Below are 17,415 nucleotides of genomic sequence, written 5' to 3'. Positions count from 1 at the left end.
ACTATGGTGTAAGAGTGCCTGCGTTGGCACTAGGTAGCTAGATTTACCACCAGCGGAAACGTTGGAGTGTGCCGCACTGTTGTAAATACAGAGCATCCCTGCGTTTTTAGAATGGTGGTGCGTAGCGTTAGCAATGTTTGTTAACGCCACACTTAGCCATTCCCTTGTCAATATGCTCCAGAGTTTGAATTGGAGCAATAATGTACAAGCGACACGCTAGCAAACACCATATCACTCCCTCTTTCAGAAATGAAACTACATTGCTTAAACGCTCCAACCTTCCTATTAAAATGTTTATTTTGGCATGTTTTGGTTTGTGAATTATACAATATTTTATAATTTTGTTTGTTTGCTTGATGAACACTTGTTTCTGTGTTTTGTATATCGCTATGAGGTTTCGAATTATAGAAATTGCTTAGGTGGGGTCCATGGTTTCCAGTAGCGATCCACTGAAGATCCACAGAAGACAAAAGATTAAGGGGCATATTATCAACAAGGCGATAAAAAATTATCGCCGCTTTTGCGTCCGTTTTCGGATGAAAAGCGGCAATAATTTTAACGCCCTATTAGCAAGGACACGCTAATGCGTGAATCCATGCTTCTTCGCCCTTTCCCTTAACGCCCAGCTTTGCATCTCTAATGAGATGCAAAGTGGGCGTTCCTCACAAGAATAACAGGAGAAATGTCGCCAAGCGACATTTCTCCTATTATCAAGCCTCATGCTAAGAAGCATAGCGACAAAAAAAGTAGCGATAACCTCTGTTATCGCTACTTTCCTTATGCCTGCTTTGAAACTGACTTAGCCATGATATCCTATGGAAGGTGGATATCATGGCTAAGTATGTGAGGCCCTATCAGCAAACTATCACCAAAAGTTGTGCGATTATCGCTGCATTTCCAGCGATAAAAGCACAGTTGGCAGCTTGCGCTCTGAATTTTATCGCTTTGGAGATAAGCGTTGCTGATAGCACGCTATCTCTGCGATAAAATTCAGAGTTGGCCGGCGATAATTATCCTTGCGCTAAGTGCGCTTAGCGATAATTATCGCCGGCCCTTGCTGATATGCCCCTGAATGCTTTTGCTATAGGACGTACTACTAGATGACTGCACCTGTGCTCCATAGAGTAAGCAGATGACATCAGCTAAGAGTAGGCTCATCCGAAAAAAGATGAGGCCAAACTCTTGCTATGAAACCCTGCACTGGGTAGTGTCAACTTATGCCCTTTTTCGCAGACTGTCCAAACTCATTCATGTAGACGGCATATGAAGTATATTAGAAGAAATGTTTGGAAAATGGTTATCTACCTACTCAGTTTTTGAATAAGGCTATTAAATAAACGTCCAGATCTCCACCTATTAGATCATTTCGGAATAAGGTTACTTCATTGCACTGAAAAGGTTTGAAATACCTGAATGAGCGATCGAACTGCCAGAACTTTCTTTTGGATTGTGAAACACGAGTCTTCAGATATCAACTGCACATTGCAATCTAGCAATGGGAAAAACGAATGCCCTTACGTTGTTTTCTCTTTTTTTCTAGCCCAGTCATTCTGAAGTACATAGCAGCGTTCTATCGCAGTCCAGTGCCTCAGGAGGAAGGATGTCTGTGATGCAGCTCGCACAGGTATCACCTTAGCGCAACAACCTTTATAATGTTCACCACCACACCATTTACACATTAGGCTTCTGAGCTTCTCCATCTCAGTTTTTGAGGCAAACCAATGAGCAATGTTTGAGATGAGGCTGTTTACCAAGGCAAGTATGCTTGACTAGTTTTTTTTAAACAATTTTCATTGCAATCGTTCAAATACGAAACAAACAAGCATTGGCATAACCAATAGGTCTCGCCTTTGGGACGTTATAAGTGGTTAGTCATGCATGCGGCACATTATCCTGGGTGCTGCCCCGCAATGGATTGAAGCATTATCAGGCTTATCTGCACTACTTTTGCATCTTGTGCAGAAGGGAGGGAGAGTGAAGCCCGCCAGGGAGAGAATGAGAGAGAGGGGAGACAGAGCGACACTGCCAGTCAGGGTAATCATCCCCACTTTAATTAGCTGTTCAGCTCAGACACCGGCTTATATCAGACGGGTCCCCTCCCTTAGGGTGACCAACTGGCATTGGTGCAAATTCAGGACGGTGAGTGTAAAAATTCAGGACAAAGGGTCAAAATTCAGGACACAAATTCAGGACAGGAGATCAAAATTCAGGACAAAACTTCAGGACAATAAGTAAGTTTTACAGACACATCAGAGGAGGCCGCGAAATAGTATATAAGTGAGCCCAGCCATATCCAAACATATTCAACCATTTGCAAACCTATCCATCATGTATCCTTCCATCTATCATTTCACTCATCCATCCCTTCATCCATCCTTTCACTCATCCATCCATTCCATCCACCCTTTCACCCTATCCATCTGTGCACTCATCCATCCACTCTTCTACCCATCCATCCATTCACTCATCCATTCAACCATTTACCCTTTCACCCATCCAGCCATCCTTTCACTTACTCATCCATCCACCCAGTCTCTCATCCTTCCACCCATCCACCCTTTCAGTCATCCTCCCTTTCTCTCTCCATCGACCCTTTCACTTAGCCATCCTTCCTTCCATCCATCCTTCCTTCCATCCATCCATCCATCCACCCATCCATCTACTCATGAATCCATCCATTGACCCTATCACTCATCCATCCTTTCTCTCATCCATTTATCCTTTCACTCATCTATTCATCCTTTTGTCCACCTACCCTCCCTTTCACTCACTCATCCATCCTTACATCCACCCTTTCACTCATCCGTCCATCCTTTAACCCTTGCACTTATCAATTCATCAATCCATCCATCATTTTACCCATCCAGCTACCCTTCCACCCATACATCCAGCTATTTACCTTTTCTCTCATCCATCCTTCCACTCACTCAATCCATCCATCCTCTCTCATTATCCATCTATTCAATCTTTCATTCATCCATTTATCCTTTCACTAATTCATCCACCCATCCCTTCACTTACTCGCTCACCTTTTCATATTAATTTTGAGCTGGGCCTTTTTTGAGAAGAGGCCCATCAAGAACTTGACCCTCACTGCAGGAGCCATTCCAGGACTGGGGCAGAAGCCACCCAGGGCGGAGACAGGAGCCACCACAGGGGGGACAGAAGCCATCACAGGTGGGGGGGACAGGAGCCACCACATGGGGGGACAGGAGCCATCACTGGTGAAGGGGGGGCAGGGGCCATCACAAGAGGGGGAACAGGATCCACCAGGGTGGGCACAGGGGTGGGCATGCAGTATTCAAGTATCATCTTGGCCCCTCCAGAGTGCGGTAGGGCTCCTCACCCCCTCCTGGACAAGACAATGAGACGACAGGCTTTCTTTCTAAAATGTTAGTTTTGCCATCCCCCACTGTGATGTACAGTACTTAAAGGAGATACTCCAAGAGAACTGATTTAACTGATTGTCCTCCATACTTTGTTAATCAGTGTGGGTGCGATTGTGCCATTTCTTTATTTTATTACATTATAGACTGCATGTTTGCAGAACCGAGGTTTGCTTACAATTTAGTAACAGTAATTAAGCTCTGTGAAGAGAACCACGTGCTTCCTCGGTGTAATCAGGGCCGGTTCTAGGGTGTTTGGGGCCCTGGGCAGAAAGGGAATGTGTGAGGCCCCTCGAAATTGCAGACATGACGCATTCAGGGCTGTTTGCATCTGAATAGATGCCCCTGCTCCCGAAGCTGCAGCCCCTCCCTCTCAGTCACCTTCAAGCCCATCTTAACAGCACATCAAGGGCGGAAGGTGTGAGGGTTGCCATCCCGCTGTGCCTCTCCAGTGCTGCTGGGATCTGAGCTTTGGTCCTGCATCGGAGTCTGTTACTCCCCGGAGTCAAGCAGGGAGGTGGGTGGAAGCTGTGCGGGCTTTAGGGTGGTGCGACCGGTGCCCTGTTAAAATTACGGACAAATGGCGTCCGTTAAAGAATCCTTCACGGACAACGGACAGACGGCCGAAATTATGGACTGTCCGTGAAATTTACGGACGGTTGGTCACCCTACCCTCCTTGAACACACACCGGCATCTTAAAGTGAGGATGCGCTACAAGCCGTCTTCTCTCTGCCTCTTGTCCACTTCTCGTCCACAGGTCCCCACCAGTGTGAGCAGAGAGATCCCTGAAACTCCCACAGATCCCAAAACATAAGCAGTGTGATCGCATCACGCCCGTCGCTCCGAGCAGGTCTGGTGGCCGGGCGTCGCTCTGACTCAGCCCTAAACGGTGGCCCACACCTTGCTTTATAGTCCGGCGTCACCTCCCTGCGAAACCAGTTTAGGGTTTCAGCAGCTCGTCCGATGCCGTCACAGCTCTCATGCTGCAATGAACTCCTGCAAACTCTGCTCTGAGAAATTAAAGTTCACGTTCAATCCATCTGACACAAACCAAGTGTGACTATGTCTACATCCATCGTGCTGACAGAGATTAGTAATGTATACACTGAGAAATCATGAAAGCTGAAAAGGTGCAGCCTTGTTATTCCCAAACACGTGCACGCTGCAGAGGTGAGAGCAGATGGGAGGGTGAGCGGGGTTGGAGGGGAGGGGGATGGGAGGAGAGATCAGCTAATAATGAGCGATTGACGAAAAGTCCCGGCATGTTTGTTACTTAGCGCTTCATGAAATGCTCAGTTCGTCTCAGCACTTCTTCTCTTCACAGATATTTGAACCAGGTACAGTACACGGCAGCCCTATGATGCATCTTTTTATCCTACACGTTACAGCCCAAGGGTGACGGCTGGCTGGCAAAAGTTCAGTTTCATCTTTGGTACAATGGTGTTTATTCGCCGATTGCATTACTGAAAGAAAACTCAGTAAGTGGAGGCGGGCAGGTACTTCCTTAACACAGATGACAGGTTAGAAATCATGCGAGGCGCTCGGGGAATTTGCCAAGGGGGCAGGTCTGAAGAAGAAATCACACAAGTACTGCTGCCCAGTTTGGAGACACAGAAGTTGCTCGACTGGTTTTATGCCATTAGTAACAAAACAAAACAAGCGCGGTCGCTAAAGTGAAAGTGACCGCACTGTGTTTAATTAGTAACCTGATCCACAATGAGGGAGGAATGCAGCTGCCAGCCTGCGCACCGCTGCTCGCTCCCGAGAGCAAAACGCCATGGGAGTGAACCTTTGGAGGAGAGGTGGGACATGCACCCACCTTAGGCCATTTGCGTGCTTTCATTATTGAAAGACACTCGCAAAGACCAATCCAATGCGTGGGAGGAGTCCGACCCACACAGAGAAGGGCTTGACCTAAAAAGGAAGAGGCAGTACAAGACAATCAGAATTCCAACTAGAAATCAGTTCAATCCCACCAAAGACTGATGATCAAAGGTTTTTATTTAGTTTTTAATGACTCGTCGAACTGTCCAGGAGAGGGTGACGTCGTGGCCCCCTTAGGAGACAAAGTAGGGGGGAAGGATACATAGGATAATGTGGGATTCACGTCCAGAGGATAAAGTAGTTGAAGCCTGATCCTTGGGGTTACAATGTAGATCAACTCCTAATAAGGAAGAACCGGGCAGTAAACACAGGTTGTGGAGCTAGAGAAGGGTGTGGGGTGGTTCGGTAGCTAGAAGGGTGGGATCCCAACTTTGCTTAGCTGTTGATTTTATTGGCACTATCTCCAGTATGTATTGCTGGAGCAATAGGAAGTAACAGGCATTTTGGAAGCATAGTTCAATATTTCATTTGCTATTGTGACCCTTTGATTAAGCATCTCAACATAGTCATTTCACCTTTCCAGGGTTTTGGGCTTATGCTTTGTGGCTGAGGACCTAGGCAGCAAAGGGTTGATTATCTCTGGTAACTTTCATGCTTCCCACAGAAGTGAATAAAGTAAATATTGGGTTAGCCAATAAAATCATACAGAATACAAGCACTATATATCCAAATTAAAAATAAAATGTTGAATGCAAGTGAAATAAAACAGATGGTTCACCTAATTAATACATAAGCTAAAATGCTCAAAAGTCCTGATGTTTACACACAAAACTATAATTATATTCCATGCTTAAACATAACAGTAATTACTTTTGTCAGCTGACCACTTATGCACCTCTTAGGCTTTTGATTGCATTATTTAAAATGTGACCACCCTACCATTACATCATGTGAGGGTACATTAAGGCCTGGAAGGACCTGGGTGACCATTGTTACACGCACTCTCCATTTAAATGGCTTTAGGTAAACAAGAACCACCCAATGTCCTTCACCTAGCCACACCCTGACCTCTCCGTGTGGTCCCCCCCAACCGAGTTCTAGTAAATAATTACTCTGCAGCCAGGTATGTACTTTGTTCCGGTTGGGCACTGTTGTTGTTTATATCTTTATTCGAATGTAATACAATACATCCATAAAAGTACATTTTAAGACATACAGACATAACATATTCCTTTCATATAAAGAGAAACCATCCATTTCATCAATGAAACGCAAGATAATGTGCAAGAGTATTGTAAAACCAGGATAACACATAGGATACAGCAAGTTAAAAATATAAATAATTATACAGAGTTAAAAAGGGATAAAAATACAACGATAGTAGCAGCATAATTAGCCTTCCATACTTTTCCTGAAGGTGATAGCAAGTTTCAGAAAGCTACATATAAACAGAGTATAATCACAATTCAGGAGTTGGAGGTAATAAAGTGCTGGTTTAATTTGGGTAAATTGTAAATCCTTTAAGCAAGGCTTCAAATACAATCTCCGAGGTACTAGATAATAAGGACAAACAAATAAAAAGTGTGCCAAATCTTGCGGAGACTTCCCGTCGCAGCCGCAAGCAGGTAACACTTGACCTCGGTGGGCTCCTTTTGGTACTGCCAACAGGAGATGAAATAAATCAAAACGGAACCTTATCAAGAGATAGCGTTCATACCCTGACATAGGCCAGGATAGGTATGGTTCCATTTGAAAACATGTCTTAAGTAGGGCGTGTTTCCTTACACTATCTTTCGTCAACTCGCCCTCCTCCCGGGCGAGATACCTAGTGGACATGAATGTCTTTTTCACTGTTTGTTGACTTTAACAACCTTATACTTGCCTTTCTTTTTCTGAACTCTGATGTCATCGGAGACCATTTCACCCCTAACTTGAGCACAGTTTGTTACCTGGAATATTCAGCGTGTTACCTGGGTAAAGCCTGTAGACCCTTTTATAATTTTTGATTTACCTATCCAATATTCTACACCTATTATCAGTAACATACACTTGTCCAGAGGCAGCCTTCCTTTTGAATGTAATCGTCATCTACTTCATTCCCAAAATTTCTATTCTTCTTCCTGCATACCCTACAGCTCTTATATCCGACTTGCTCAAATGTGAATTCATAATATGTATCCAATTATTTTCGTAGATTTTCTTAGGTACAAGTGTATACAAACATCTTGAGTGTACCAACACCTTTGTTACATTCTCATCTAGAAGCAATTGACAATGTGTTTTTTTTCTAGTTTGTCTGTTGTCTCCAATTTCACTTCCTGCAGCTCTGTTACATTTCCACTCTCTTCACTAGTGTATTTTACTAAACCTTCAGACTTCTTGTGTATAGTGAGAACTATCTCCTGAAGGCTCGCACAATTATCATGGACCTCTTGTTCAGTTTCTTAATACTACTTACTACTATCACTTCTTGTTCTGCACACGTTTAGCAAAATGTCCCCTCCTTTCACAGTTTCTGCAAATTGTATTCTTAGCTGCACACATTGTGCAGGAAGCAATATGCTCAGGGGCACCATAAGGAACATCTCACTTCCCTAAAACTGCTATTTCTTTTGTATATATCTCCATCAGTTTTAGCTTTGGACACATCTATTTTTCTACTAGAAAGAAACAGCTGTCATCTCTCATGGGTAGCACCTACATGTGGCTCAAGTCATCCCTTTCAGGGCAAGTGGAGTCAATGCAGAGCTGCACGACATCACCTACTGGTGCTCAGGGGCTATGCTGAAAAATCTTCAGGATTCATTATGGCACTGGAGGGTATTTTAAAGGTGGGAAATCCGCAACTAGATAGAGTATCCACCAGAAAGCATTACGGAAGGTAATTTCATTTGGACATGAATCAATGTGCTCCATAAAAAGACAGTGCTTTTTTCCCTCTTTTGTGCATGTACTATTTTATTTATTTATTTATTTGTTTGTTTTTATTAATTGTTTATTTACTAAATGAACAAACTTTTTGCTAGTGAAAGCATGATTCCAACATTCAACTGGTCTGCTGAGAACACTCCAGATAGTATTACATTTGTAATAACATTGTAAATTGTTATATCGTCTTAAAAGTAGAAGAGTTAATACTATAAACAAAAGCATAATGATGGCCAATGTTCACCATTAGAAATCAATGTCATATTGTGCTGTAGTCACGTTTTTCCTACCTATGTCACGTAATGCCATAATTTGCCCCAGGCAAATGCCCATAGGTCAGACAATGGCATGATGTGCCTGGAGGCAGCTTCTCAGCCCCCAACCTTGACATGCCAGTTGATGTTATATTTCACCCCAGGTATGTCCCATGGGATAGATCAGTGATTCTTAACCTGTGGTGATTGGAACTCTGGAGGTCCGCAAAGCCTACTAGGGGGTATGCCACTGTTTAGAAAATTAAATAGATTAACAAAGTACAAATACAGAAAAAAAGCTACATTAAAAATGCTAAAACCCTCTGTAATTGTAAGGGAATTTGAAATTGTCTGCTAAAAATGAAGTTGGTATTCTTATCCTGATTTGTGGGAGCAGTGCAAGGACAGCAAAAGGAAACTAGTATGGAAAAGTGGTGACCTCATGTGAAGCACTGGTATACGCCCACAAAAACAGAGGGGCATATTTACAAACCCTTTCGCCACAAGAACGTCAATTGTTTTTACGTTCCTGTGGCGATAAACCCTTCGCCTTATTTACAAGGTGTCGTTAAGCCACTTAATGTGGCTTAACACTGCCTTGTAAAAAAAAGCCCCTTTCACTTTACACTTAGTGTGAAAGGGGCGTGCAATGGGTTGCGGGGGGCGTTCTGCCGCAACGCCCATTGATTTCGACGCAGTCCCCTGTTTACAAGGATGGCGTAAATAGGAGGCAGCACCAAAATTAAGACCAGAGAAAACCTGGTCTTAACATAGCGAAAATAGAGGAATACTTAATTTCTCCTCATTTTTGCTGTTTCTATGTGTGCTGCATTGTGCAGCACACATAGAAACAGCAAATCGCCATGAATGATTGTTCATGTGCCAGAAGGTGTCCCTTTCTGCACATAAACAATCATTCCCCCCAACGCAGACAACCTTGTACTATGGTGTAAGAGTGCCTGCGTTGGCACTAGGTAGCTAGATTTACCACCAGCGGAAACGTTGGAGTGTGCCGCACTGTTGTAAATACAGAGCATCCCTGCGTTTTTAGAATGGTGGTGCGTAGCGTTAGCAATGTTTGTTAACGCCACACTTAGCCATTCCCTTGTCAATATGCTCCAGAGTTTGAATTGGAGCAATAATGTACAAGCGACACGCTAGCAAACACCATATCACTCCCTCTTTCAGAAATGAAACTACATTGCTTAAACGCTCCAACCTTCCTATTAAAATGTTTATTTTGGCATGTTTTGGTTTGTGAATTATACAATATTTTATAATTTTGTTTGTTTGCTTGATGAACACTTGTTTCTGTGTTTTGTATATCGCTATGAGGTTTCGAATTATAGAAATTGCTTAGGTGGGGTCCATGGTTTCCAGTAGCGATCCACTGAAGATCCACAGAAGACAAAAGATTAAGGGGCATATTATCAACAAGGCGATAAAAAATTATCGCCGCTTTTGCGTCCGTTTTCGGATGAAAAGCGGCAATAATTTTAACGCCCTATTAGCAAGGACACGCTAATGCGTGAATCCATGCTTCTTCGCCCTTTCCCTTAACGCCCAGCTTTGCATCTCTAATGAGATGCAAAGTGGGCGTTCCTCACAAGAATAACAGGAGAAATGTCGCCAAGCGACATTTCTCCTATTATCAAGCCTCATGCTAAGAAGCATAGCGACAAAAAAAGTAGCGATAACCTCTGTTATCGCTACTTTCCTTATGCCTGCTTTGAAACTGACTTAGCCATGATATCCTATGGAAGGTGGATATCATGGCTAAGTATGTGAGGCCCTATCAGCAAACTATCACCAAAAGTTGTGCGATTATCGCTGCATTTCCAGCGATAAAAGCACAGTTGGCAGCTTGCGCTCTGAATTTTATCGCTTTGGAGATAAGCGTTGCTGATAGCACGCTATCTCTGCGATAAAATTCAGAGTTGGCCGGCGATAATTATCCTTGCGCTAAGTGCGCTTAGCGATAATTATCGCCGGCCCTTGCTGATATGCCCCTGAATGCTTTTGCTATAGGACGTACTACTAGATGACTGCACCTGTGCTCCATAGAGTAAGCAGATGACATCAGCTAAGAGTAGGCTCATCCGAAAAAAGATGAGGCCAAACTCTTGCTATGAAACCCTGCACTGGGTAGTGTCAACTTATGCCCTTTTTCGCAGACTGTCCAAACTCATTCATGTAGACGGCATATGAAGTATATTAGAAGAAATGTTTGGAAAATGGTTATCTACCTACTCAGTTTTTGAATAAGGCTATTAAATAAACGTCCAGATCTCCACCTATTAGATCATTTCGGAATAAGGTTACTTCATTGCACTGAAAAGGTTTGAAATACCTGAATGAGCGATCGAACTGCCAGAACTTTCTTTTGGATTGTGAAACACGAGTCTTCAGATATCAACTGCACATTGCAATCTAGCAATGGGAAAAACGAATGCCCTTACGTTGTTTTCTCTTTTTTTCTAGCCCAGTCATTCTGAAGTACATAGCAGCGTTCTATCGCAGTCCAGTGCCTCAGGAGGAAGGATGTCTGTGATGCAGCTCGCACAGGTATCACCTTAGCGCAACAACCTTTATAATGTTCACCACCACACCATTTACACATTAGGCTTCTGAGCTTCTCCATCTCAGTTTTTGAGGCAAACCAATGAGCAATGTTTGAGATGAGGCTGTTTACCAAGGCAAGTATGCTTGACTAGTTTTTTTTAAACAATTTTCATTGCAATCGTTCAAATACGAAACAAACAAGCATTGGCATAACCAATAGGTCTCGCCTTTGGGACGTTATAAGTGGTTAGTCATGCATGCGGCACATTATCCTGGGTGCTGCCCCGCAATGGATTGAAGCATTATCAGGCTTATCTGCACTACTTTTGCATCTTGTGCAGAAGGGAGGGAGAGTGAAGCCCGCCAGGGAGAGAATGAGAGAGAGGGGAGACAGAGCGACACTGCCAGTCAGGGTAATCATCCCCACTTTAATTAGCTGTTCAGCTCAGACACCGGCTTATATCAGACGGGTCCCCTCCCTTAGGGTGACCAACTGGCATTGGTGCAAATTCAGGACGGTGAGTGTAAAAATTCAGGACAAAGGGTCAAAATTCAGGACACAAATTCAGGACAGGAGATCAAAATTCAGGACAAAACTTCAGGACAATAAGTAAGTTTTACAGACACATCAGAGGAGGCCGCGAAATAGTATATAAGTGAGCCCAGCCATATCCAAACATATTCAACCATTTGCAAACCTATCCATCATGTATCCTTCCATCTATCATTTCACTCATCCATCCCTTCATCCATCCTTTCACTCATCCATCCATTCCATCCACCCTTTCACCCTATCCATCTGTGCACTCATCCATCCACTCTTCTACCCATCCATCCATTCACTCATCCATTCAACCATTTACCCTTTCACCCATCCAGCCATCCTTTCACTTACTCATCCATCCACCCAGTCTCTCATCCTTCCACCCATCCACCCTTTCAGTCATCCTCCCTTTCTCTCTCCATCGACCCTTTCACTTAGCCATCCTTCCTTCCATCCATCCTTCCTTCCATCCATCCATCCATCCACCCATCCATCTACTCATGAATCCATCCATTGACCCTATCACTCATCCATCCTTTCTCTCATCCATTTATCCTTTCACTCATCTATTCATCCTTTTGTCCACCTACCCTCCCTTTCACTCACTCATCCATCCTTACATCCACCCTTTCACTCATCCGTCCATCCTTTAACCCTTGCACTTATCAATTCATCAATCCATCCATCATTTTACCCATCCAGCTACCCTTCCACCCATACATCCAGCTATTTACCTTTTCTCTCATCCATCCTTCCACTCACTCAATCCATCCATCCTCTCTCATTATCCATCTATTCAATCTTTCATTCATCCATTTATCCTTTCACTAATTCATCCACCCATCCCTTCACTTACTCGCTCACCTTTTCATATTAATTTTGAGCTGGGCCTTTTTTGAGAAGAGGCCCATCAAGAACTTGACCCTCACTGCAGGAGCCATTCCAGGACTGGGGCAGAAGCCACCCAGGGCGGAGACAGGAGCCACCACAGGGGGGACAGAAGCCATCACAGGTGGGGGGACAGGAGCCACCACATGGGGGGACAGGAGCCATCACTGGTGAAGGGGGGGCAGGGGCCATCACAAGAGGGGGAACAGGATCCACCAGGGTGGGCACAGGGGTGGGCATGCAGTATTCAAGTATCATCTTGGCCCCTCCAGAGTGCGGTAGGGCTCCTCACCCCCTCCTGGACAAGACAATGAGACGACAGGCTTTCTTTCTAAAATGTTAGTTTTGCCATCCCCCACTGTGATGTACAGTACTTAAAGGAGATACTCCAAGAGAACTGATTTAACTGATTGTCCTCCATACTTTGTTAATCAGTGTGGGTGCGATTGTGCCATTTCTTTATTTTATTACATTATAGACTGCAGTAACAGTAATTAAGCTCTGTGAAGAGAACCACGTGCTTCCTCGGTGTAATCAGGGCCGGTTCTAGGGTGTTTGGGGCCCTGGGCAGAAAGGGAATGTGTGAGGCCCCTCGAAATTGCAGACATGACGCATTCAGGGCTGTTTGCATCTGAATAGATGCCCCTGCTGCCGAAGCTGCAGCCCCTCCCTCTCAGTCACCTTCAAGCCCATCTTAACAGCACATCAAGGGCGGAAGGTGTGAGGGTTGCCATCCCGCTGTGCCTCTCCAGTGCTGCTGGGATCTGAGCTTTGGTCCTGCATCGGAGTCTGTTACTCCCCGGAGTCAAGCAGGGAGGTGGGTGGAAGCTGTGCGGGCTTTAGGGTGGTGCGACCGGTGCCCTGTTAAAATTACGGACAAATGGCGTCCGTTAAAGAATCCTTCACGGACAACGGACAGACGGCCGAAATTATGGACTGTCCGTGAAATTTACGGACGGTTGGTCACCCTACCCTCCTTGAACACACACCGGCATCTTAAAGTGAGGATGCGCTACAAGCCGTCTTCTCTCTGCCTCTTGTCCACTTCTCGTCCACAGGTCCCCACCAGTGTGAGCAGAGAGATCCCTGAAACTCCCACAGATCCCAAAACATAAGCAGTGTGATCGCATCACGCCCGTCGCTCCGAGCAGGTCTGGTGGCCGGGCGTCGCTCTGACTCAGCCCTAAACGGTGGCCCACACCTTGCTTTATAGTCCGGCGTCACCTCCCTGCGAAACCAGTTTAGGGTTTCAGCAGCTCGTCCGATGCCGTCACAGCTCTCATGCTGCAATGAACTCCTGCAAACTCTGCTCTGAGAAATTAAAGTTCACGTTCAATCCATCTGACACAAACCAAGTGTGACTATGTCTACATCCATCGTGCTGACAGAGATTAGTAATGTATACACTGAGAAATCATGAAAGCTGAAAAGGTGCAGCCTTGTTATTCCCAAACACGTGCACGCTGCAGAGGTGAGAGCAGATGGGAGGGTGAGCGGGGTTGGAGGGGAGGGGGATGGGAGGAGAGATCAGCTAATAATGAGCGATTGACGAAAAGTCCCGGCATGTTTGTTACTTAGCGCTTCATGAAATGCTCAGTTCGTCTCAGCACTTCTTCTCTTCACAGATATTTGAACCAGGTACAGTACACGGCAGCCCTATGATGCATCTTTTTATCCTACACGTTACAGCCCAAGGGTGACGGCTGGCTGGCAAAAGTTCAGTTTCATCTTTGGTACAATGGTGTTTATTCGCCGATTGCATTACTGAAAGAAAACTCAGTAAGTGGAGGCGGGCAGGTACTTCCTTAACACAGATGACAGGTTAGAAATCATGCGAGGCGCTCGGGGAATTTGCCAAGGGGGCAGGTCTGAAGAAGAAATCACACAAGTACTGCTGCCCAGTTTGGAGACACAGAAGTTGCTCGACTGGTTTTATGCCATTAGTAACAAAACAAAACAAGCGCGGTCGCTAAAGTGAAAGTGACCGCACTGTGTTTAATTAGTAACCTGATCCACAATGAGGGAGGAATGCAGCTGCCAGCCTGCGCACCGCTGCTCGCTCCCGAGAGCAAAACGCCATGGGAGTGAACCTTTGGAGGAGAGGTGGGACATGCACCCACCTTAGGCCATTTGCGTGCTTTCATTATTGAAAGACACTCGCAAAGACCAATCCAATGCGTGGGAGGAGTCCGACCCACACAGAGAAGGGCTTGACCTAAAAAGGAAGAGGCAGTACAAGACAATCAGAATTCCAACTAGAAATCAGTTCAATCCCACCAAAGACTGATGATCAAAGGTTTTTATTTAGTTTTTAATGACTCGTCGAACTGTCCAGGAGAGGGTGACGTCGTGGCCCCCTTAGGAGACAAAGTAGGGGGGAAGGATACATAGGATAATGTGGGATTCACGTCCAGAGGATAAAGTAGTTGAAGCCTGATCCTTGGGGTTACAATGTAGATCAACTCCTAATAAGGAAGAACCGGGCAGTAAACACAGGTTGTGGAGCTAGAGAAGGGTGTGGGGTGGTTCGGTAGCTAGAAGGGTTGGATCCCAACTTTGCTTAGCTGTTGATTTTATTGGCACTATCTCCAGTATGTATTGCTGGAGCAATAGGAAGTAACAGGCATTTTGGAAGCATAGTTCAATATTTCATTTGCTATTGTGACCCTTTGATTAAGCATCTCAACATAGTCATTTCACCTTTCCAGGGTTTTGGGCTTATGCTTTGTGGCTGAGGACCTAGGCAGCAAAGGGTTGATTATCTCTGGTAACTTTCATGCTTCCCACAGAAGTGAATAAAGTAAATATTGGGTTAGCCAATAAAATCATACAGAATACAAGCACTATATATCCAAATTAAAAATAAAATGTTGAATGCAAGTGTTGTTTGTTTATATCTTTATTCGAATGTAATACAATACATCCATAAAAGTACATTTTAGAACATACAGACATAACATATTCCTTTCATATAAAGAGAAACCATCCATTTCATCAATAAAACGCAAGATAATATCCAAGAGTATTCTAAAACCAGGATAACACATATGATACAACAAGTTAAAAATATAAATAAGTATACAGAGTTAAAAAGGGATAAAAATACAGCGATAGTAGCAGCATAATTAACCTTCCATACTCTTCCTGAAGGTGATAGCAAGTTTCAGAAAACTGCATATAAACAAAGTATAATCACAATTCAGGAGTTGGAGGTAATAAAGTGCTGGTTTAATTTGGGTAAATTGTAAATCCTTTAAGCAAGGCTTCAAATACAATCTCCGAGGTACTAGGTAATAAGGACAAACAAATAAAAAGTGTGCCAAATCTTGCGGAGACTTCCCGTCGCAGCCGCAAGCAGGTAACACTTGGCCTCGATGGGCTCCTTTTGGTACTGCCAACAGGAGATGAAATAAATCAAAACGGAACCTTATCAAGAGATAGCGTTCATACCCTGACATAGGCCAGGATAGGTATGGTTCCATTTGAAAACATGTCTTAAGTAGGGCGTGTTTCCTTACACTATCTTTCGTCAACTCGCCCTCCTCCCGGGCGAGATACCTAGTGGACATGAATGTCTTTTTCACAAAAATTATATCAGCTTTAGTTATAGAATTTGGGGATGAGAACAAATCCGGTCGCCCCATTTCAGTGAGGCGGTCGTTAATATACCTTAGCCATGGAACCTTAAACCTACCGTCCCAGATTAGAGCTTCTTCTAGTATAGCATGAGTGAGAGGTATATCATCATTTAGCCAGGAGTTCAGCCAACATAACAGGGGATTTGCTGCTATTCTGTCACTCAGGAATGGTACACCTAATTCCTCGTGTACCGAGAAATTTCCGGTGCCCCTTGGCAGCCTCAATACCTTCTTTAAGAAGTTGTTTTCTGTAACCTCCAGGGCTCGTGTCTGGCAGTAACCCCATATCTCACTGCCATAGCAGGCGATGGCAACACTTTTGGCTTGATATAGTTTGAGCAAAGCGGCCACCGGACTGTTGCCCATTTTTCTAGCAAAGCCAAGTATTGCTGCATTGACACGTATTACTTCACCCTTTTTTTTAGCAATAGCTGGGCCCCACTCTAGTTGGTCGTCGAGAAGGACCCCGAGGTATGAGAAGGTTTTGGAGTTTGGAATTCTTTCCCCATTTGTATGAAAAGAGTTGTGTTTACCTGACCCCTGGCCCATTTTCATAGTGTAGGACTTTGAATTATTGATACTTAAGCCTCTAGACTCCATAAATTCATAAAAAGAATTTAGAAGTTTCTGGAGACCAATTGCGGTCCTTGAAATAAGGACAGCATCATCCGCATAGAGTAAGACTGGGATACCTTTTTTGCCTACGTAGGGGTAATCTGCACCTGTTCTCAACAGACAGTCCTCCAGCTCATTTATGTACAAATTGAAGAGAAATGGTGCTAGAATACATCCTTGACGGACGCCCCTATTAATTCTAATGTCCCCTGTCACCTTCAGGTCTTGTGAGTAACGGACGTTGGCTCTTGTGTCTGAGTGCAAATCGATCAGAACATAAACTAAGTTCTGATCAATGCCCATTTTCAACATAATGTCCCATAATTTACCTCTGTCCACACAGTCAAATGCGGACGATAGGTCCATAAAGGCCATGTGTATGGTTCCCTGGCGGGCCAAAGTGTATTTACTTACAATTAAATACAGGTTCAGACACTGGGTCACTGTTGAGTGGCCTGGTCTGAAACCATATTGTATTGAAGATAGAATATTTTTCTCTTTTGCCCATGTTGTAAGTCTGTTCAAGAGTACACCCCCTACCACTTTTGCTACAGAGTTGATTAAGGATATTGGTCTGTAGCATGTCGGGCTGCCACGATCACCCTTTTTAAACACGGGGACAATAGTTGATTGTCCCCAGGATTTTGGGCACCCAGATATTACAGCTGCATTTATTACATTTGTAAGGATAGGAGCCCATAACTGAATACTAGATTTAAAAAGATCCGGAGGGAGGCCATCCGGACCAGGTGCCTTATTGCTAGTTAAACCTTGG

The 17,415-nt window shown here is 44.3% G+C and overlaps 1 protein-coding gene across 1 annotated transcript in view; it reads left to right on the top strand.

The window, feature by feature from the left end:
- Positions 1-17,415, top strand: part of REC114 (REC114 meiotic recombination protein) — a 683,893-nt gene that overhangs the window by 419,502 nt on the left and 246,976 nt on the right. The window contains exons 5-6 of the mRNA XM_085646137.1: positions 1,541-1,624; positions 10,875-10,958. Coding sequence (XP_085502263.1) covers positions 1,541-1,624; positions 10,875-10,958 — 168 coding nt within the window. The remainder of the gene's footprint in view (positions 1-1,540; positions 1,625-10,874; positions 10,959-17,415) is intronic.

This window comes from Triturus cristatus, chromosome 3_1, assembly GCF_964204655.1.
Source record: "Triturus cristatus chromosome 3_1, aTriCri1.1, whole genome shotgun sequence".
Taxonomy (NCBI): domain Eukaryota; kingdom Metazoa; phylum Chordata; class Amphibia; order Caudata; family Salamandridae; genus Triturus; species Triturus cristatus.
This window is presented reverse-complemented; position numbering and strand designations above follow the sequence as displayed.